The 22,601-nt window shown below is 34.9% G+C and overlaps 1 protein-coding gene and 3 long non-coding RNA genes across 5 annotated transcripts in view; 3 read left to right on the plus strand and 1 right to left on the minus strand.

Moving 5' to 3' along the window:
* On the plus strand, window positions 1-2,567 carry LOC116300984 (uncharacterized). The gene is made up of 4 exons (XR_004197670.2): window positions 1-135; window positions 444-1,224; window positions 1,778-1,860; window positions 2,450-2,567. It is a non-coding gene; the product is annotated as an uncharacterized LOC116300984 (long non-coding RNA).
* Window positions 2,466-22,601, minus strand: part of LOC116300986 (uncharacterized) — a 25,867-nt gene continuing 5,731 nt past the window's right edge. The window contains exons 3-6 of the long non-coding RNA XR_004197673.2: window positions 6,816-6,850; window positions 5,711-5,775; window positions 3,684-3,894; window positions 2,466-2,556 (exon numbers count right to left, since the gene is read on the minus strand). This is a non-coding gene — a long non-coding RNA (uncharacterized LOC116300986). The remainder of the gene's footprint in view (window positions 2,557-3,683; window positions 3,895-5,710; window positions 5,776-6,815; window positions 6,851-22,601) is intronic.
* Window positions 3,769-22,601, plus strand: part of LOC116300985 (uncharacterized) — a 22,752-nt gene continuing 3,919 nt past the window's right edge. The window contains exons 1-2 of one of the 2 annotated variants that reach the window (XR_004197672.2): window positions 3,769-3,902; window positions 9,772-9,995. This is a non-coding gene — a long non-coding RNA (uncharacterized LOC116300985). The remainder of the gene's footprint in view (window positions 3,903-9,771; window positions 9,996-22,601) is intronic. The other variant, XR_004197671.2, reaches the window with a different exon arrangement.
* On the plus strand, window positions 18,910-21,277 carry LOC148909087 (uncharacterized). Its single transcript, XM_089033839.1, has one exon. The coding sequence runs from the start codon at window positions 18,982-18,984 to the stop codon at window positions 20,563-20,565; it is 1,584 nt and encodes a 527-aa protein (XP_088889965.1). The 5' UTR covers window positions 18,910-18,981; the 3' UTR covers window positions 20,566-21,277.

Here is a 22,601-nt window from a genome sequence, read left to right on the forward strand (position 1 = left end):
ATCCACACCTCGAGGAACACGTTTCTTGGTCAAGAAAATGTCTTCGATATTTCAAGCTAAATCTTACAGTAAAATCAGTTTAATTGGAGTAATATTCATCCTAAAATAGCAAAGAACGATCAACAGTCATGACTGGTAAGAATTGTTTTATTTTTACCGTGTTTCTCAGTGTTTTATCATCGAAAGGAAAGGAACACGTGATGACCAAAATGGCTTTCGCTTTTGGTTTCTAGTGTTTAAGTTTTTTACTTTTAAGTATTTCTGCTGTAACATGTATATTTCAAACAGATAGCTGTTATTTTTGTATACTGTCTAACAATAATTTTAGCTGCAGAAACATTTTGTACAAATTTGTTGAAACAACACCCACCCTCCCCCACGGCACTTTTTGCTCATCGATGCAATATTGGTAATAACCATTAATGATTATCTTCCTTTTGCAGTTATGGAGTTGTGAAAAAAATTGAAATATCAGTCAGTGTAACCCATGGCATTATACTTGGACATGAAGCACAAGTCCATATTACTCTACCTGATACTGATTGTGTTAGAAGATGACAACAATAGAGTTACCATCCTGACGGTCAACATTAAGGTTTCTCTGCCTTGAAAAACACAACTGCAAAAAGAACAAAAATGATAAAATGATGGCAATAATACAGAAATCTTGGTTGATGTAAGAAAGACCTTGGTGACATTCTATGTCATTTTACCCATGAGGTCCTACAGATATCTACCAGACGATATGTACAGTGGCTTTACACAGAGTATTACAAGAGACTGTGGTGACATTCTATGTCATTTACCCATGACGTCCTACAGATATCTACCAGATGATATGTACAGTGGCTTTACCCAGAGTATTACAAGAGACTGGTGACATATTCTATGTCATTTTAACCATGTCCTACAGATGTCTACTAGATGATATGTACTGTGGCTTAACACAGAGTATTACAAGAGACTGTGGTGACATTCTGTCATTTACTTATGACGTCCTACAGATATCTACCAGATATGTACTGTGGTTTAACACAGAGTATTACAAAAGACTGGTGACATATTCTATGTCATTTTAACAATGAGGTCCTACAGATATGAACTGTATTGTAACTGGCATTCTGTCACCACATCCATTTATGCATGCATATCAAAAAACCTACCAGATGCTGCTGTAACCTTACTGTACCTGTTTACTGATGGAGACCATGGTGGAACCATTAGGTAGGTACCTCATCTAAAACAATACTCTGCATACTCTTTTAGCCATAGAAGGTTGGACGAAAACTTCCTATTAGGTCTTTGTTTGCTCATATATTTTGACATGGGTTATGGTTGTACCTTCGTTACTTTTCAAGTAGACCTTGAACGGTTCAGAAAGGGATTAAGGATGACTTAGCAGGCCAGAAATAATTTAAAACGATTATTTTTTTAAAGATCTGTACAGACATTCCTTACATGCTTAGATGGATTTCTTAACAATTTTATATGTACTACAACAATAGTACTTTTGATATTTCCAAAGGTTGAGAATACCTTGGTAGTCTTCACTCCCCACCACCAACCTTGCACCTGTCATGGACATTACCTCACACCTATGAAGTAACCTATAGGAAAACAGAATAACTCCGTAATTTTCACTTCCCACCATTAACCTTGTTCCTGTCCTAGACCTTACATCATACCTATGAACTATGAGTACCCTATAGGAGCACTGAAATAATGTAGTTCTGCACCTTATCTACCATGCTAATGTACCTGTTGTCTTGTTCACCAGCTTGTCTACAGAACCAGTAGGATTCATGACCTTAGTTGTGACAATAGCCTGACAAGCCTTGGCCAGTACAAGGTGACATATAGGTATGTTAACACACTCGACTAAAACATTTTAAAAAACTTAACCAGACATTTAGAGGGATGCAGCATTTTCCGCTTTTTATTTTCTTAAAACATATTTTGTCTGTATCCCTTAGTAATATTGTGAATTTAAGAAAGCTGTGTTGGTCATGTATGGAAGGAAAATAGGTGTACGATATTTTAGTAGTAACAGCTGTGTTCATTCTTTTCTAATGAGAATTATAACCCTCGTTTCTCCATTTAGCCACCTTTTTTTCACATTGTCCAGTTAGAATCAATGTTGTTGAAGGATTGGGAATTGAAAATAGAAATTGGAAACAATTATTTTCTAACAAAAGAAGAAAAAGAAAATGAAATTTAAAACACTTTTCCAACAACATGATATCATTGCAAGTAACATCTAAGAAGAACTGGGTTTTTTTCATAGAAAAATATTTCACATCTAGCCAGCAGCTACTGTACGTTGTTTGTAAACTCATCAAATATTTGACATACATCAAATTTAGTCTCCATCATATGGGCTTAGTTTACTAGAAGATGAACATTTAATACAGCATATAATATATTGACTGTTTATTCCTTGTACTTCCAGGAGCAACAACTCTGTCATAACGAGAAACAAAGGTTCCACCAAAGATGATTGCAGAAAAACTGACCTATATGTATGAAGGTGTCCAGGAGATAACTAGTGCTGAAGAACTGAAGAAGACAACAGGAACAAAAAAAGAAAAAAAAAAAGAAAAAAAAAAAAAAAAGAAGAAAAAAAAAGAAAAAAAAACTTAAAAAAATAATTACAAAGCAAAACCAAAAGAAGAGGAAAAAAACTAGGGAATTTGGCCAAAAAAAAAATAAAAAATAAAGATACAGTAGGTTGCTGGAGGACTGGCTAATAAAAATTTATTTTATTGAAATCACCCTTTAAAAAATATTTCATCAATAGAAAAAGAACAACTTATTAGCAAAAAATAATACATCATTCAAAAATCAATAATCACTACTAAATTGATTAGTGCTCCAAAATCAGAGAATTTCTTTCTTTTTTCTCATTCATTTATAGTCACAGAAACTTAAAACGAATATAAGCTTATTTAAAGCTGAATAACTAAAAAATAGCAAAAACAAAATCATGAGGAAAAAAGGATACAAATTATAATATACAATTCAAATATTTGATAATCAAATCACAGCCAAAGTCATTGACTAATAGTTCTCATTTAACAGCCAGTCCTCCAGCTATAATATTAGATATAGGAGAGTGTGGCATTGATCACAGGGTTTGTGCAGATCCTTAACTCTTTGAAAATGCCTTAAATTTGATTAATTTTTTTCTATTCTGCCAAGTCACAACTATGTTTGACATTTTTAAGGAGTATTCAAGCCTTTTTTTCTAAGGACTTTTCGAATGTCCTTTAAAATAAATTTCAATTGGAGAATTCATTAGACATATATACAAAATTAAAAAGGTTACACCTTGAATGCTCCTGAAAAAGCAATTGTTTAATTTTTGAGGTTCTTGCACAAACTTTGTGATAAGTAAATCAAATTGGACAAAAACAAAATTATCAAAATAGACTTCCAAAGCTATCAGGATTTCTTAATTTTTGTGACTAGCACAGGGTTCTCAGTAGGAACAAAAAGCATTTATCACTCTCAAAGATCAAAAATTACTTTATAATTTGATTATCAAAATGAATTCAAAGTTACAGAATTGAAATGTATTGCTTAAAGTCTACTGGGAACCCTTCGCTAGTTAGACACACTCTCCTATATCTAATGTTATCATTCTTTATTATTTGTACACCAGAAAAATGAAATACACTTGATACCTCCCACGAGGTCCTACCAGCACCTAACAGAAGCTGCCCCACCAGGCCAGGAAACCATAAAAGGTGGTACAACATTGCTGCTCTCGGCAGAGTCTAACCTTGAGGCCATGATCAGAGGACTGCTCTGGCGATGATGGCTGTCGGTAAGGATACCAGGTAATGGCTCTCTGCAGATTTCATGGGAGTGCGCTGATGGCGTGATTGCTGGCCACTGTGAAGGTTAGTGTGAGTAAGAGCAAAGATAATCGTATCTCACTATTCATGGGTGTGTACAGCAGTGATAACTTTGGGGTGGTGTGCTCAATAGACGTGCATAAGACACCATTCAGACTTTCATACAAGTAGACTAACAAACTGGGAAGACTAGAAGTTGAATCATTTCTAGGTGATCTAATCTTGCGTTAATGATGTTCGGCTAGACTGATACACAAGGTTCTATCATAGGATTGTAATTTAATAAGTTTTTTCACCAGCAAAACAAGACCTCAGTTTCTGTAAAATCTTAAACATTTTCTTACTTTCTTATAATAAAATAATCATATGAAAAAAGTAAACTGAAAAGAAATAAAAGAATTTCTATCTGATAATCAAAATCAATTGAAACTAAAAAAGAAAAAACAAAGAAATTCAACATACACGTAAGATGTTCTCCAACAAATTGTTTCCAACCAAGAAAAATATGAAAAACCAATATAATATAAGTACTATATAACACAAATGAAATTAGCTTGCAAATTCCTTATCTTTTTATGAAACTGAGGTCTTAACGAAACTTGTTACACTCAAAAAAAATCTCCATTACAAGGAAAGTTAATGTCAAATTAAAAAGATTGCATACAATTATTCATTCAAAAAACCCATACAAAACTACATTCAAAATTATCCAAAGCAACTACAAAACATGTATCATGATGTCAAATCAAACTGAATTTTTCTTCAAATTCCAAATTGTTTGTAACACAGACAAAGTCTGCCTGAATTTCAGTATGTTTGATTTCTTACCATAAATTATTTCCCCAAGATATAATGGGAAACACCAAAAATCCTGAAATAATGCACAAAAAGTGCTGACAAATAAATCCAAGCCAAACAAGGCAAATGGAAAATGAAAGAATAGAGGACAAGGTGAGCCATCAGTGAATGGCATTGAAATACCACACCTCAAATTAATACAAATTAATACACTTGAATGAAATGAAAATATTTATTACAAGTAAAACCAAGAGTTGTTTTACTATGAATTATAATGTCCAAAGCACTTGTATTATATGCACAAGCTGCCCAACATTAACCCAAAACTTGTAATCATTCAATTATTCTTGGCAGAAAATTAAAAACTTGTTCTGAAATTTGATGCGTTAATGGTGATACATGTAGTTGTTCATAATTTGGAAATGCAAATATTGACAGTGCAAATATTTCATCTTTTGCTGGTCATATATGACTCATTTACTTCTGTCAAGAAGTTGTTTTGCTGGTGAAAAAACTGATCTTAGAAAATAAACACAAGATAAAAATAAGACAAACATGCAGAGGTCACATCGACTATGACAAACAAGGAATAAACCTGATAGATTCTTTAGATTTCTCTAGCTATTCAAATAATATATATAAACAAATTAAGTTTTTATAGGGACGAGAATGTAACCATTGAATATCTAGACATCAACAACTCAGTTTCCCTTAGCGTAAAATTGAAAGAGTAGATTTCATATGATTCTTGACATGTTAGACAGTGTGACATGTCCTGACATTGAAATGGTTTCCATTTATTTCATTGTATCTTTTTCATCCAGTATTTATACCAATATGAAATCTACTGTTAAAATGTTTATAAACCTCTTAGCAAGCACTTGATCCTAACTAAATCATTAGGTATCTACAAATAAAAACTAGGGATTTTGCAACCAACAGTCATGTGGAAAAATATTTCATAATTATTTTCATATTATTGTTTGTCAAATACTTATTTTACTGGGAATGTTATGATCAAAATCCTTTTATGAAAAACTTTATATTGGCCTTACCTTGTGTGACTGATCTTTAGATGTGAAGTATTTTGGTAGTTCAGCATATAACACATGACTGTAGGCTGCAAAATAAAAGGCAAATTATAAACGAAAATACTCTTAGCATTTTCAATGTCAACAGAATTAAACATAGGTCTGGTAACCTCGGAGATACTGAAGTAAACATAGGTCTGGTAACCTAGGAGATACTGAAGTAAACATAGGTCTGGTAACCTAGGAGATACTGAATTAATTATAGGCCCAGTCCCCCCGCAGTTACTGAATTAATTATTGGTCTGGTAACCTAGGAGATACTGAATTAATTATCGGTCTGGTAACCTAGGAGATACTGAATTAATTATAGGCCCAGTCCCCCAGCAGTTACTGAATTAATTGTCTTTTCAATAAATTTATAATAGACTTGATTCATTCTCACGTGATGAATTCATTAATACATTAACACCTTAGGACTTTGTCTTAGCTTTTCATATTAAATTACATGGTGGTAGTTTCCTTTTCGGGAAAGACCAGCTCATTTTTCGCAAGTTAGTAGCCTAGAAACTTCGTTATTTTAGTCTTCGCAAACCAGTCTTGATAATCACATACACTTTATGGAAGTCTGAATACCGCCTTGAGTCTATTGATTACATCACTCTAACATATACGTCACTGTTGTGCAGTAAAACCTATGAGTAGTGGGGTATGGTTATTTTATAAGACTCCTACTTGCACTAATCTTTGCAGTATAAAGGCTGGCTTGCCATCAAGGTACTCTCACGAGTCTGTAGGGGGTCAGAAGTCTGATATCCCTATGGACAGTGTTCACCATCAGAGCAGCCAACTGGTTGTGGTTTCATAAGATGGCTCTTGTCGGGACAGTAAGTACTGCCTGGTCCTGGTCTACCGGGGTAGTGAGACTTGGTGCTGGTGGGACCTCGGGGTGGTTTTTTTTTTAAAAAGTCCAAAAAGGGCGTGGAGAGGGTAAAGATGGAATACATTAATAAACAAAGGAAAACCACTAAGTCCAAATCAAGACTTTATTTCAAACACAACACACAAGTAACAACATCAAACAACTTACAAGGTGAAAAAAATTCTAAGTCTTTTTTTTTTGGCAACTTACCAAAAATATCCTAAGTGCCCACTTGTGTCCGACATCTAAAAAAAATTTTCAAAGTATAAGTCAGCCAAAGTCATAAAAACCCCCACCACCCTACTTAGTCGATTCTCCCTCCCCTACCCTTAGGATAATTCCCTCCCCCCAACATATGGCTTGCCCCCTCCCCCTATATGCTGCTTATCCCCTCCCCCCAACATACAGCTTGCCCCCTCCCCCCTATGTACTGGTTATCCCCTCCCCCCAACATACGGCTTACCCCCTCCCCCCTATAGGAGTTAAACCCAGTTGTAATTGACCGGAATTTGTTTATTTTGATTTCCAGTTTTATATGATTTATGCATAATAAGTCCAATTTGTTATGATAATCAAAGTGATCTGTGTACATTTGAAAATTGTACAAGTCATCTTATACCCGGGATGAGATTTGAATTTGAAGTAAACTTTCATATGCAAGGATGAGTTACTTTCAAGTCAGAGTGATTTTACTTGGAACTTAGTTTCATTTAAATCCATTGTTATGGTTTCAAGGATTCTATTCTTTTGGTATAATTGTTCTAGAGTTGCATCTGTTGAACTCTTGACAAAATAATGTGGCTTTTGTCAGACTTTCAGGGGCCTTCTGCATATACTGCAAACCTATTATATTCTTCGTTAGCTCTTTGCTCTATTCTATGACAAAATATTTGAAGTCTTTTGTTTTTTCGATTGAAATTACATAAACTGTGTCTGGTACCCAAAGAAGGAGCACTTTTAATAAATCAACTTTTAGAATTTCTGATTGCTTTTTCAAGCAGCATGACAGAGCGCTAGTAATATCAAGCACTATTTAGTGCCAAATGAATAAGTTCAAGTAAAATCACTCATCTTGTTCTGGTCAATTACAACTGGGTATAACTTTATCTTCTATAATAAATGATGGACAACAGACGACTCAAGTGTATGTGTGGGTATGTGTGGATAATTCGTTTGAGGCATGCCGCAAAGCTTTATCAAGGCATTCTTTGAAGTAATCATAACACTATATTTATTGATTGACTCTTAATTCCATCTAGCCATTGAAAAAGAAATATTTCTAACATGCAATGGTGGTTCATTTTTGGCCATTACAAGCCGAGATTCCTTTCTGCATTTGTGTGGTTTCACTGAAACAGTAACATTGACGAGAAATCTCATCTTTTCAATGATCCAGATGTCTCATTTTTCATTCAAGTTTTTTATTCCCACTTCCCATTAATGTTGATATTGAACCATCAATGCAGATCTCATTTTTCATTTCTGGTTTTGATTCCCATTTCTATTATTGTTGATATTGAGCCATTGATGCAGATCAAAGTCTTGTAGTTTTTAGTGCCCAAGTAATTTGCAGCATGCCTCAAACGAATGTAATGATTGGTATGTGTAGTTCACCCCTCCCCCCTCGTTTCAATATTTTTATTTTCTCAATAGTCACAGGGAACATATTGTATGGGTGGGGGTGGTGGAAGGGTTTGCTTGGTTGCTGGTATGCCTTTACTACTTATCATATTATATAAATCATGATCAAAGTAAAATAATTTACATCACAAGAGAACAACCTGAACAGGAAAGTAATCTTTTTTACATACAAATGAGGATGACAGCAATAAACCCATGTAATTCAAAAGGTAGCATTTAGTCTCACATAAGTGCATGTTGATTAAATTGAAATACACTGTTGGCTGCTGGTGTTCTAGAAGTTCTTTTAATTTCCAATAACTTCCATCATCATGATGGCCATGAAGCAGGTTTCCTGGGTTTATTGCAAGACCCCACATATCTCAAGTGGATTCATTTCTTTTAAAAAGACACGATTGTGAACACATACACTGTACCAAACAATATTGTTTCTCATTTTCAACTTCTAGCTTTTCATTCAGCTATCTGTAGCATCTAACTTTAACACAGGATCCAATACAATTTTCGAGACAATTTTTTGACAAAGTGCCAATCTGACTGAAGAATTTTAGACTGGTGGTTCAATATCCAATTTCCAGTGGCCAATATGATTATACTTATCCTGGTGCAGTAAATCTCACAAATCCTAGTTTCCATTTCTTCCAAAACAAAATTCTTCTCTTTTCTTAAAATTTCCGACTGAACTCTCTTCCATTTATCAGTCATTCTTATCTGTATTGTACTTCTCCTCAGCTATTTTTTTTCAACATAATTATCTGTGATTTTAAGAAACTTGAGAATATTTTGGTACTAAAATAACCATTTATATAATCAGTCATCATAGAACTAAGCAGCAATATTGGTGTTATCATGTCATTCAACCATTTTTAAATCAATGTCCTAGACTACAATTTCAACTAAAGACAGATAAAAGTAGCTACAAGACATGTATTTATCTAAAGAATAAATATTTGGGCAAGAGATAAAATAAAATAATGCTTAAGGTGCATACTTTACAAGAAGCTGGTTCATCAAAATCCCACATCTTTTTTTTTCTTCAAATTAACGTTATAAAAATTTCGGGTATTAACAAAACCAGAAACAGTGGCCATTGAATGTAAGCAGAGAAGTGTGTTGTACTAATATCATTCTGCTACAATTCCTTAAAAAATAACAAATACTAAAAAATTATATAATTCACAAAAAAGAAAAAGCTAGGTTATAAATCTTTGTTCTGCATGCGAAAACTCTAATAACTCACCAAACAGGTGCGTAACTTGTTATTTCTATATTTTAAATAACTGCAGCTGTCTTATCTACGGACTCTTTGATATTTTAGAGCAAATAAACCAAAGATATTGACACTACCAGGTGATTTGACATCCAGGCATGCAATGCATTGTTTGTCAGAGTGAAAATTTCCAAGTATTTTCTTTGATCTTACGTCACGAACTAAATATTTTCCACCACCAACAACAAAATATGCTATTTCTAAAGATATGTGGTGTATCTTTCCACAGATTAGTTTATTTTCTTTAATTTTCAGTAAAAACTATAATTGAGCCAAAGACCTGGAACTAGAAAATATTGGGCTAGGAAAGAAGTGTTCGCTGACTGGCTAATTCAATCAGGCTAAGAGAAAAGAAATCACCTGGTAATGCAGGGCTTAAAATAACAGCGTCAGACAATGTCCAGCCAGAATTAGAACCTGTCCAATCAAATCTTTCCCTTACTGGTCAATTTGACCAGTAACTATCACCCAGAAATGAGGTATGAGTAGTGAGCTAAAATTAAATTGACTGGCGACTGACAGGCCCATTTTTTAAAACCCTAAAAATTATAATACAGTACCTTAAGAGTTTCATCCAGCATCAGTTTATCATCAAGGTACCATCTTGGGTACGAAAATTATAGACTGAAAATGCTATAAAGTGTTATTATTTAATATTAATTTGTTTGGTCTCGTCTTTTTTTTGTAGAAGGTAAAAGAGAACACAACAGTCAGGAAGCATGTCAAAAAGCAGCTAAGCAACTATATATTAAAAAGTGTGAACATTAAAATTATGACATCTTGCTTGCACTGTAGAATAGACCATTTTTGAGCTCCAAATTAATGCTCTGTTCCTTGATTACAGACTCATTTCCACAGTGTTAGCCTTGTATCCATGTATAAATATTCATGAATGCCAACAGTAAGGTAAAGAATGCACACCTTTAACAATAAAAACACTTCAAAACGTGACAGACCTTCACTGGAACATGTGAATATTCTGCACAAAATTGAGGCTAACCCTGTGTAAATGCGTCTGTAATCAAGAAACATAGCAGTAATTTGGAACCTGAAACTGGTCTATTGCTGTTAAGCCATTTGCTTTATATTCAACTCCATATCTTGAAGCAACAAATGAATTTACTTGCCCCAGGGGGTTCACTGGCATTAATATAAGGAGAGTAGATGCCAATATGGATTAAATGGTGCTCTCTAATAACCTACTAAACCTCTCTTTGATAGCCTATTATTCCCCTCACTTCCCATTACAGAAAAACTGAAGCCACTACCCTTTTTGCATAAACACTCCCCCACTCAGAATGCATCTTTTCAGGCCTTAAAATAGCGACCAGACATTGGACAATGTCCGGCCAGAACTGGGAATTGTCTGGTCAAATCTTTGTCTTGCTGTTCATTTTGACCAGTAACGTTGAGCCAATTTAACAAGGTATGACTAAGCTAAAACTGATTTGCTCCGTGATCATGACCAGCGACTGATCGGCCATTATTTTAAGCCCTGATTTTGTATCAAGAATAGCTGACATCAACAACCATCATTCATCAAGGTCTGGTAGGAATATGTTGAAATACCAAAGGCTACAAGATATTTTTTCTTTATCATCAGTTAATATTGATTGCTATCAGAGTATTACTGATAATCACTGTCTTTTGTGCTATCAAGATCCACAATACATGTTGCAGCATGCTTTGTTTGAAGATGATCAACCCATCTGTGGTTGGTCATCAACTCTCATATGCTAACACCTGTCTACAGTGAAATACTTACCTCTGCTGTACTTCTAGATTCAATGAATACAGGATACAGGATACAGTAACTGATACATGTAAGATATCACCACAAGACAATAGAGGGATATAATATTTTAATTAATTATCTAACATAAAAGGGCACCAGAGGGTTCACTTACAGACAGTTGTTTGACAATTAACAACCATCTTACGGTATTTTAATACCTGTTAAACCGCCACAAAAAATTATTGCACACCTAAGAATGAGTATGACAATCAATCATAACTCAGTTGTAACTGTCCAGCTTGAAGTCTTAATGTTTAAATTTTAGAGAGTATGTGGACCGCGTGGCACTAATGAAATAGTAGAAGATAATATAGGTAAGTTGTAGTGCTTGGGAACGAGGTTATTCCGGGCGAAAGCCCTTGGAATTGAATTCGGAAAAATTAGTTTCCGACCTCGCTGGGATTCGAACCCACGACCTTCGGAATTGTACTACCGATGCTCTACCAGCTGAGCTAGAGGTCAGACTGAGAGCAGGCCGGGGTGAAATAGATGTTAGGTCGCGGTAATTATGATGCAAAGATGAGAGTATGTGGACTGCGTGGCACTAATGAAATAGTAGAAGATAATATAGGTAAGTTGTAGTGCTTGGGAACGAGGTTATTCCGGGCGAAAGCCCTTGGAATTAAATTCGGAAAAATTAGTTTCCGACCTCGCTGGGATTCGAACCCACGACCTTCGGAATTGTACTACCGATGCTCTACCAGCTGAGCTAGAGGTCAGACTGAGAGCAGGCCGGGGTGAAATAGATGTTAGGTCGCGGTAATTATGATGCAAAGATTAAATTTTAAAGTTTAAATTTTAGTTTTATTTGTATGAATTCACCATAATTATCACTATTATATTTGTGGTTATAATAAATATCTTCTTCAGCCTCCTTTTTTAAAAATTTATTTTGCCAAGTTTTCAATGTACACTACAGATTCAAAATATTTAAACTCTTAGACATTTAATATTAACCCAGAATCCAAGAGATATTTTTATATGGTCATGGCTTTATTCTGTTTAAATACTGAGCACTCTATTATCTATTATAATCTAATTATTATTATCCAATGGCATATAAACCCAAAAAATTACTGGCACAAAAAATAAACAGGAAATGTTTTTGCACCTTTTGTGGCATCTTCGCTATTGGCTACTTGCTGTAAGATTTCAAGGTCGCCAAAGACAAGACAATAGCACAACAGTTAGCTATTAATGAAAATTGAAGTTCTTAAAAAGGATTTTGAACACTTGAAATCCTAGATAGTGAAAACCAACTCCAGCTGCAAAATTATGAAAGTATTCAGTGTCTCGGCAATGAGTGACAACAAGAAGAAATTGATAAGTTTGAAGATCAGTTCAACAACGTATCTTAGCTTTAGATGAAAACAGCAAGGACCAAAGAAGCAATTAAATCCATCAAGCGAAACCTTAAGACACAGGTATCACAGAGTCTGTGTGATACTTCCAAAATGTGTCTCGTGTATAAAGTAAAAAATGAACTCTGTCTTTTATATATCCAGAATATATTTAGGAAAAATAATACTCACTCCAACTTAAGGAACGCTGACTTCCAAATACCAAGGTTTAATACCACTACTTATGGTAACATAGTCTGAGTTATCTGGGTCTATTAATATTGGCAAAACTGGGCAAGAAAGTTAGAATTTCAAATTCCTTTAATTCATTTAAGAATGGTATAAGGAATTAATTAGACCTGGAAAAAACTTATGCAGGACAGCTGTCATGACTGTCCTTTATGTAATAGCTGATTTTTAATTTTTGTACACATGAAAAACACTTGTTTCAATAGTCTGTTGTTTTATTGTCTATCGTGTTGTTTGTACTCTTTTTTTGTCCTGTTCTTTTACTTCACAATCTATACTTGAACACCAATTATTTCAAGAGTTTGTTGTCCAGGTCATCTCATCGTCTATCATGTTGTCTGTACTCTTTTCTTGTCCTGTACTTTTGCTTCACAATGTAAACTTGAAGACCACTCATTTCAAGAGTTTGTTGTTCAGGTCGTCTCATCGTCTATCATGTTGTCTGTACTCTTTTCTTGTTCTGTTCTTTTGCTTCACAATGTAAACTTCATTCATTTCAAGAGTTTGTTGTGCAGGTCATCTCATCTTCTATCATGTTGTCTGTAGTCTTTTCTTGTTCTGTTCTTTTGCTTCACAATGTAGACTTCATTCATTTCAAGAGTTTGTTGTGCAGGTGGTTTCATCGTCTATCATGTTGTCTGTACTCTTTTCTTGTTCTTTTGCTTCACAATGTAAACTTGAAGACCACTTTTTTCAAGAGTTTGGTTGTGCAGGTCGTCTCATCGTCTTTCATGTTGTCTGTACTCTTCTCTTGTTCTCTTCTTTTGCTTCACGATGTAAACTTGAAGATCATTCATTTCAAGAGTTTGTGCAGGTCATCTCATTGTCTATTATTTTGTCTGTACTCTTTTCTTGTTCTGTTCTTTTGCTTCACGATGTAAACTTGAAGATCATTCATTTCAAGAGTTTGTGCAGGTCGTCTCATCGTCTATCATGTTGCCTGTACTCTTTTCTTGTTCTGTTCTTCTGCTTCACAAAGTAAACTTGAAGACCACTTGTTTCATGGATTTGTTGTGCAGGTCATCTCATCGTCTTTCATGTTGTCTGTACTCTTTTCTTGTCTGTTCTTTTGCTTCACGATGTAAACTTGAAGATCATTCATTTCAAGAGTTTGTGCAGGTCATCTCATTGTCTTTCATGTTGTCTGTACTCTTTTCTTATTCTGTTCTTTTGCTTCACAATGTAAACTTGAAGACCACTTGTTTCATGGATTTGTTGTGCAGGTCGTCTCATTGTCTATTATTTTGTCTGTACTCTTTTCTTGTTTTGTTCTTTTGCTTCACAATGTAAACTTCAAGACCACTTGTTTCATGAATTTGTTGTGCAGGTCGTCTCATCGTCTATTATGTTGTCTGTACTCTTTCCTTGTTCTGTTCTTTTGCTTCACAATGTAAACTTCAAGCCCACTTGTTTCATGGATTTGTTGTGCAGGTTATCTCATCATCTTTCATGTTGCCTGTATTCTTTTCTTGTCTGTCCTTTTACTTTACAATGTGCACTTGAAGACTACTTGTTTCATGAATTTGTGGTGCAGGTTGTCTCATCGTCTTTTATGTTGTTTGTACTTTTTCTTTTTATGTTCTTTTATTTCACAATGTACACTTGAAGACAGCTTATTTCTTGGGTTTGTTGTGCAGGTCCTCTCATTAGTATCATGCTGTCGGTACTCTTTTCTTGTCCTGCCTTTTGCTTTATGATGCACACTTGAAGACCACTTGCTTCAAGGATTAGTTTTGGAGCCTACAGTTCATATAACATGTTGTCTGTATCCTTTTCTTGTCTTTTCCTTTGACTTCATGATTCTCACTTGAAGATTACTTGTCCATGGGTTTCAGTGTGGATATTGCCTTCTCATCTCTCTTTTTTCCAAAAATCCTATTGCATTTTCTCTGCACTAGTTATCTGTGTTTACAAGGTTGCATCCAAGATATTGTCTACATAGTAACTACGACAAGATCACTCATTTGGTGGCATTATTTTGAAATAAAAAAATATTAGTTAAGACCAAAAATTGAGTCAAAATCAAAAATAGAGTTGAGATGTTGAAGAGAAGCTGAAAAGTTTTATTTCATGCAAGTAATAATAAACCAATTGATACACAAAATTTTAGTGTCCAACATTTTTTAGCATCCTTCTAGTACTTAAACTGAATATAAGGCAGTGGGGAAACGATGTTCTTTAATCTAAATTGTTTAAAATAAATGAGCAGTTATGACAGCAGTCTAAGTCTAATAAAAAATTATTAGACACTCCCCTAAGGTGAATAAACTATGTATCAATTTACCCAATAATCTAATAGAAACAAAAATTTAATAAAACAAAATAAGCTTTAAGAAATTAAGTTTAAGGCATTTAGTGGCAACAGAATTTGACCATACTAGTACATAATGTGATATAAAAGTTTCTTTTCACTGACCAATAGTTGATTGTGCATGTAAGGGCCTTGTCATGGTATGATTAGCCATAATCTTCATACCTAAGACTGTTTATTACTCCTTGCAAGGAATTTTAAGTATGAAGCTGTCTGGGCATTCATCTCAACACCCATTCATCCATTCATAACTGACATGATAAGTATCCAGATCCTCAAGAACAGTTACCAATTACAGTACTATATTATTGTGGTCTTGATGGCTTGCAATGGCTGTAATCATAATCAGTTATCTGCATGATTTAATCTAATGCACAAAAGTGCCAGTAACAATCCTATATAAAGTTAATAGGGCCGCCCCAGGGCTTGGTTACCCTAGCTTGACCCCTTAACACCTAGGGTGCTACTGGCACTGATTAATTTTTTCATTTAGTCTATGGCGTTTTCAGTGGGTTACATCACATTTAGAGGATTCTGATATGCTTGAAACATTTCTGTCTAGTTCTGTATCTTGCACAATGTTCAATAGTGAGTTGCATAAAGTCCATCATATTTGGATGATTCTAATATGCTTGACACACTCCTGTCTTGTTCTGTATCTTGCACAATGTTCAATAGTGAGTTGCATCAAGTCCATCATATTTGGATGATTCTAATATACTTGACACATTCCTGTCTTGTTCTGTATCTTGCACAATGTTCAATAGTGAGTTGCATAAAGTCCATCATATTTGGATGATTCTGATATACTTTGCCCCATTCTGTCTTGTTCTGTATCTTGCACAATGTTCAATAGTGAGTTGCATAAAGTCCATCATATTTGGATGATTCTAATATACTTGACACATTCCTGTCTTGTTCTGTATCTTGCACAATGTTCAATAGTGAGTTGCATAAAGTCCATCATATTTGTAAGATTCTAATATACTTGACACATTCCTGTCTTGTTCTGCATCTTGCACAATGTTCAATAGTGAGTTGCATAAAGTCCATCATATTTGGATGATTCTAATATACTTGACATGTTCTTTCTTGTTCTGTATCTTGTACAATGCTCAATAGTGAGTTGCATAAAGTCCATCACATTTTTAAGATTCTAATATACTTGAAATGTTCTATCTTGTTCTGTATCTTGTAGAATCTTCAATAGTGAGTTGCATAAAGTCCATCATATTTGTAACATTCTAATATACTTGACATGGTCTTTCTTGTTCTGTATCTTGTACAATGTTCAATAGTGAGTTGCATCAAGTCCATCATATTTGGATGATTCTGATACACTTGACACATTCCTGTCTCGTTCTGTATCTTGTACAATGTTCAATAGTGAGTTGCATCTTGCCCATCATATTTGGATGATTCTCATATGCTTGAGACATTCCTATCTTGTTCTGTATCTTGCACAATGTTCAATAGTGAGTTGCATCAAGTCCATTATATTTGGATGATTCTGATACACTTGACACATTCCTGTCTTGTTCTGTATCTTGTACAATGTTCAATAGTGAGTTGCATCTTGCCCATCATATTTGGATGATTCTAATATACTTGACATGTTCTGTCTAGTTCTGTATCTTGCACAATGTTCAATAGTGAGTTGCATCAAGTCCATCATAATTGGATGATTCTAATATACTTGACATATTCCTGTCTAGTTCTGTATCTTGTGCAATGTTCAATAGTGAGTTGCATAAAGTCCATCATATTTGGATGATTCTGATATACTTTGCCCCATTCTGTCTTGTTCTGTATCTTGCACAATGTTCAATAGTGAGTTGCATCAAGTCTATCATTTTTGGATGATTCTAATATATTTGACATGTTCTTTCTTGTTCTGTATTTTGTACAATGTTCAATAGTGCGTTGCATCAAGTCCATTATATTTGGGTGATTCTGATATACTTTGCCCCATTCTGTCTTGTTCTGTATCTTGCACAATGTTCAATAGTGAGTTGCATAAAGTCCATCATATTTGGATGATTCTAATAACTTGATATATTCCTGTTGCCTCCTGTATCTTGTACAATGTTCAATGTTCAATTGTGAGTAATATCAAGTCCATCATATTTTGATAATTAGGTGACATACCTTAGTCAATTGTATTTTGTTTAGGTATGCTAACTGTATTCAGTTAATTTCATCATATGAGTTCACTAGTATGGTCAATGAGAGATTGGAGTTTTTATAGATTTAAAATTTATATTTTATATTTTATAGATTATTTTTGATATTGCATTCAAATATTCCTTTACATAATAGCATTGTTCAAAACACAGTTAGATAGTTAGAATGGAGAAGAAAAGAAAGACAAGAAGAAGAAGAGAATCTAAGCTGACCACAGCTAAATGTAGAAAACATGAAAATGTATCTACAATCAATAATTCAGCTTCTTGTTGGTAAGTTTCCTGAACTTGCTGGTCATTATTTGATCATAAATATATAACGAGAAATATTATTACCCTTCATCAGAAGACAGTGTTTACTGAAATGTCTAGGTCTATATTTTTGTATATAAATGAGAACATAAATATATCAAGGAGCTGTTTGTGTATATGCAAATGAAAATAAAATTTCTTTACTTTTTCCAGCAAAAACAATTCTGCGAAAATAACCCTCAAAGAGCTGCATGGGAATACTAGGAAGTTGTATGCTGTTTGTACAACACTATTTTAACTGCTAAAACTTTCAATATTAGGACATCATGGTGGATTTCATGGTTGTAGGTTGCATGCTGCTCACAATAATATTCGATCTTCATATTTCACATAGAAGTGATTATACCTTACTGAAAAATTTAAAAAGAACATGAGTTTGAATCCCAAATCCAAGTACTGTGTTTGAGGGACCAAGCAGATATGTAGATATAAATAAGGATGACTATGAATTAACTATGCCAATCAATTTTTCCAAGAAATCCAGGAGGAACAAATACGAAATATAAGCCACAACAAATGACAGAGCAGTTGATACTTTAACCAAAGTAATAATCGATCAAGATTAACTATGGAAGGATCTCAGTGCTATTTCAGACAAAATGAATGCCGAGTTAACAGGTCTAAAATCAGAAATTGATATAAGGATCACAGAGGAAATTGATGCTTTTGAACGGCAATTTAAGTGCTCAGTAAATATCATATTTCATAATTGGTATATTATTTTTATGTTATGTATATAATTTTTGTTTCAATACTTCTTTAAAACTCAGTTATGAGCTCAGGTTATTTATTACAAACGTTTTGCATCTAAAAAAGAGTTTTAATTTATCCTTCGAGAGTTTTATCAACGGTCTTTGCCTTAGGAAAGCACTTGTGCCAAGCTAGACAACTTCAGACAAAAACATCTAGAGTTTATTATTATTATACAGATTGATTATTTTTAGGTTAACTGTATAATATTTATCATAATTATTGTTATGGTTGTTATTTTAAGCATTATGATTTTATCAAAATATTTGTTGGGTGAAATGTTCTTTTAGCAACTACAAATAAGTAATATAGCATCCTTTTTTTGTGCTTCCTAATATAAAGGTCATTAAGGGTCTCCCACTTGTCTTGTGATGATATCTTACATCTATTCTCGGTTTTCACCCACGTGACTTGGTGCATGACAACGGTTGCTAACCGCCATATTGATGCACAACATAGTGTAAACAAAAGAGATTCATCACAATCGAGCGACTAAAAGTCAATATTTTCAGCACATTTTCTATAATGGTTCTTTGTTTAATGGTAAATTGTCATACCAGGAGTGTTCGTGATAAGGGAATTTCCCTCTTTCGTGTTCCATCGGTTAGAAAAAGTCAAGGAGAGGAGGCAGAAGAGCTGTCGATTGAACGACGTAGAAAGTGGTTGGCCGCCATTAGTAGGGTTGGGTTATCCGAAGAAATCATCAACAGTGGGAGAATTTGCAGCCGTCACTTCGTTTCTGGAAAACCTGCTGCCAATTGGGATAAGTTTAACGTCGATTGGGTGCCTACATTAAATTTGGGACACAACAAAACAGTAGTAAGTGAGAAAAACTCTGATCTTCAAGCCGCGCGAAGTGAACGTGCAAAAGTGAGAAGGAAGAGACAACAGGAAAGAGCATTGTTCGAGTCAGCTGCAAAGGTAGCGAAACTGGATGAAGAAGGCGCTACAATCGACAATATTTCTTTTGACTCTCCTTCTTTAACTGAGGAAATCAGCCAGATCGCAAATGACCTTCAATCAGCGAGTGATAAATCAAAGTCGCACTGCCAAGATGGCGATTTATTGGACGGGATTACTTCGAAGCTGGAGGAACTTTGTAAGATCACTGACTCTAGCACACAAACAAACGAAGTTAATCCAGAAATGACCGAGTCAAGCACACAAACTGAGGAGTTAGATTATATGTTTTCTCAGCCAAAGAAAGCCCCTTTCGATCGCGAAGATATGCTGGAAGATGGGAAGGTACTATTTTACACTGGATTGCCTTCAGCTACTATTTTACAAGCTGTATATGAACATGTAGCCCCTCATGTGGCAAGAAAGTCGTTGAGCTTAACGAAGTTCCAGGAACTTGTCATGGTCTTGATGAAACTCCGACTTAATGTGCCATACTTGGATCTTGCATACCGTTTTGAAGTGTCTGCACCAACTGTCTCCAGGATATTTTTTACCTGGATAACAATCATGGACATACGACTCTCTCAACTAATATATTGGCCTGAGCGGGATGAACTATGGAGAACAATGCCTCAATGCTTCGAGTTTTCGTTTGGAAAGAAGACAACAGTGATTATTGATTGTTTTGAGGTCTTCATAGAAAGGCCTACCAACCTGCTGGCAAGAGCCCAGACCTTCAGCTCCTACAAACACCACAACACTGTAAAGGTATTAATTGGAATCACTCCACAAGGCACCATTTCCTTTGTATCAAAGGCCTGGGGTGGCAGAACATCTGATAAGCTCCTCACTGAAAACTGTGGTATTTTAAATAAACTTGTGCCTGGTGATCTAGTAATGGCCGACAGGGGATTTACAGTTCATGAAAGTGTGGCATTCAAGAGAGCAGAGCTTGTTATACCAGCGTTTACTAAGGGGAAGAGCCAGCTGGACCCCATCGATGTTGAGAACACCCGAGGAATTGCAAATGTCAGAATTCATGTGGAGAGGGTAATCGGTTTGCTGAGGTGCAAGTACACAATTCTGAAAGGGACACTGAGCACTGACTTTCTCATGAGCAATAAGGAACAGGTACCAGTCATTGATATCATTTTAAGGGTGTGTTCTGGTCTTGTTAACCTTTGTCCACCAATCATTCCATTTGACTAGATTATAAACATACTAATTATTACCAAAATTTAAGAATTTGAATTTATTTATAAAGATAAAAATGAAATACCAGGATATTCTTGTATTCAAAATGTCATAATGTATTGGTGACACAAGAAATATTTTTCTGCTTTGTTCCTGTCAGAGTAGCTATTTTATTTTTGGACATTGCTGATGAAAACTAGTGTATCTTAATTGTTTATTATTAATTCTCAAATTTACTACTATTTTGTTGCATTTAAAGCACAATAGAATGTAGTGGTCTTTTGTATCACCTATTTCAAAAAAACAGTTGTCACTGCCAAAGGCAATAGTCGATTCGAAGGTGTAATATATGAAAATAAACGCAAATAATCAAAGCCTTTAAAGTTCTTTCAGGCTACAAACAACACTGGATATCTCAAAACTCATTAAAAAAAAACAAAAAAAAAAACAAGTGATTGTTGGAACTATGAATAACCTATCACCTTTCTCCTTTAGCGATGACAACCTTTCTTAAATGAAATAGGTGTATAGATATGTTTTTGTGTAATGAATATTCTAGTGGATCGAAACCAACTGTTATTTGCTAAATAGCTACTATGATTATTAACAACTTTGTATTTCTTTCATGGTATTAATGCATTTGCTCTTCTAAAACAACATTACTGTTTCAAATAAAGAGTAGATGATGGCTAGTGAACACTAGCGTGTTCTAAACACATATTCTAAACTGATGGAAACATTGTAATTTTACCAATTTCCAAACACTGAGCCAGATGTGGGCGCATTTTGGGTATGTCAAATGTAAAGTCTCGTGGGCTGAAACCATAAACCAGACACGTAGCAAATGCTATGGCAAAGATTCCACAGTCACTCCCATTCAGTTGTTGCTGGACTGTTACATTTTCTATGCCTACATAGCCGTCTGCCATTAAACTCTCTACCTGTTCTTCAACCTCTTTGGCAATGATATCATGGTAGAGACTATCATAAAGGTTGACCATGCCTGGTCTACATCCAATAGAGCTTATACAGACCCAGTGCATATGTCCTGTATGTAATATTTGAACAAATTCTGAAGTGACAACATCAAAGTTCCTAATGGGGCCAAGGGTTGTTTTTTGAAAGCTCTCTATCAGAGGATTGACTTTCTGTAGATGTACTTGTGCTTTCTGAATTATTGTACAGTCCAGCCATCCAGTAGGTGAATTAATGATGTCAAAATGACTGTCATTGAGGCTACCAAGGGAAGCCCTCTTGTCTAAAACCCCTTTAGTCACTTGTGTTATTTTGACATCCGATTCATCATCACTGGAATCAATAATTGATGAATAACTAGTAGATACAGCACTAGCATTATTACCAATGATTGTACTTTCCTTTTTGTCCAATTTAGCTGCTTGCATTTGTGGAATACTGTTTTCACATTTTAATTGGCTTGTTGATGCAGCACTAACAGTGTTGGCTTTTGAAGAAGAAGAACAAGTGGTAGGACCAATAGAACTAGATGCAGTTACTTTGGCTGCTTGAGACACCTTGCAATTGCTGCACACCCACGTAGTTTGACTATTGTTAGGCATTCTTTTATAGTCCAGACACTGGAGATGGAAAAACTTTCCATTTTGGCAATTTTCACTGTGACATTTGAGAAGCCTTTCATTCATCATTGGTGATGAGCCACATACACAAATACTGTCCAGTTTCAAAGCTTGATCATTATGTGTGCACTTAGTAGAACTTGGCTTTGGTGCTTTTCTTGGCTTTTTGCATTGAAATTCTGCTAGCAAGCGGCAGTTAGGACAGTACCAAACATCAAGGACTGAATCTGATAAATGCAAACATGTCTGGTGAAATTCCTTTATTAGGCACTTTGGGTTACTGCAGTGAATAGTTCTTCCTTGAGAAGGCATTCCACAGTAACAAATACCAGAGGACTTGTTTGCTGGTTTTATTTCAGGTAAGTGCTGTTTTCTTGTATACCATCGAGCAAGAATCTCAGGTAGTATGCATGTCTGCCATACTTTTGTAACTTTGGGAACGATAGCTTCCCAGTG

This window comes from Actinia tenebrosa, unplaced genomic scaffold, assembly GCF_029948245.1.
Source record: "Actinia tenebrosa isolate PJP-AT-01 unplaced genomic scaffold, QUT_ActTen_1.0 PGA_scaffold2__45_contigs__length_23673736, whole genome shotgun sequence".
Classification (NCBI taxonomy): domain Eukaryota; kingdom Metazoa; phylum Cnidaria; class Anthozoa; order Actiniaria; family Actiniidae; genus Actinia; species Actinia tenebrosa.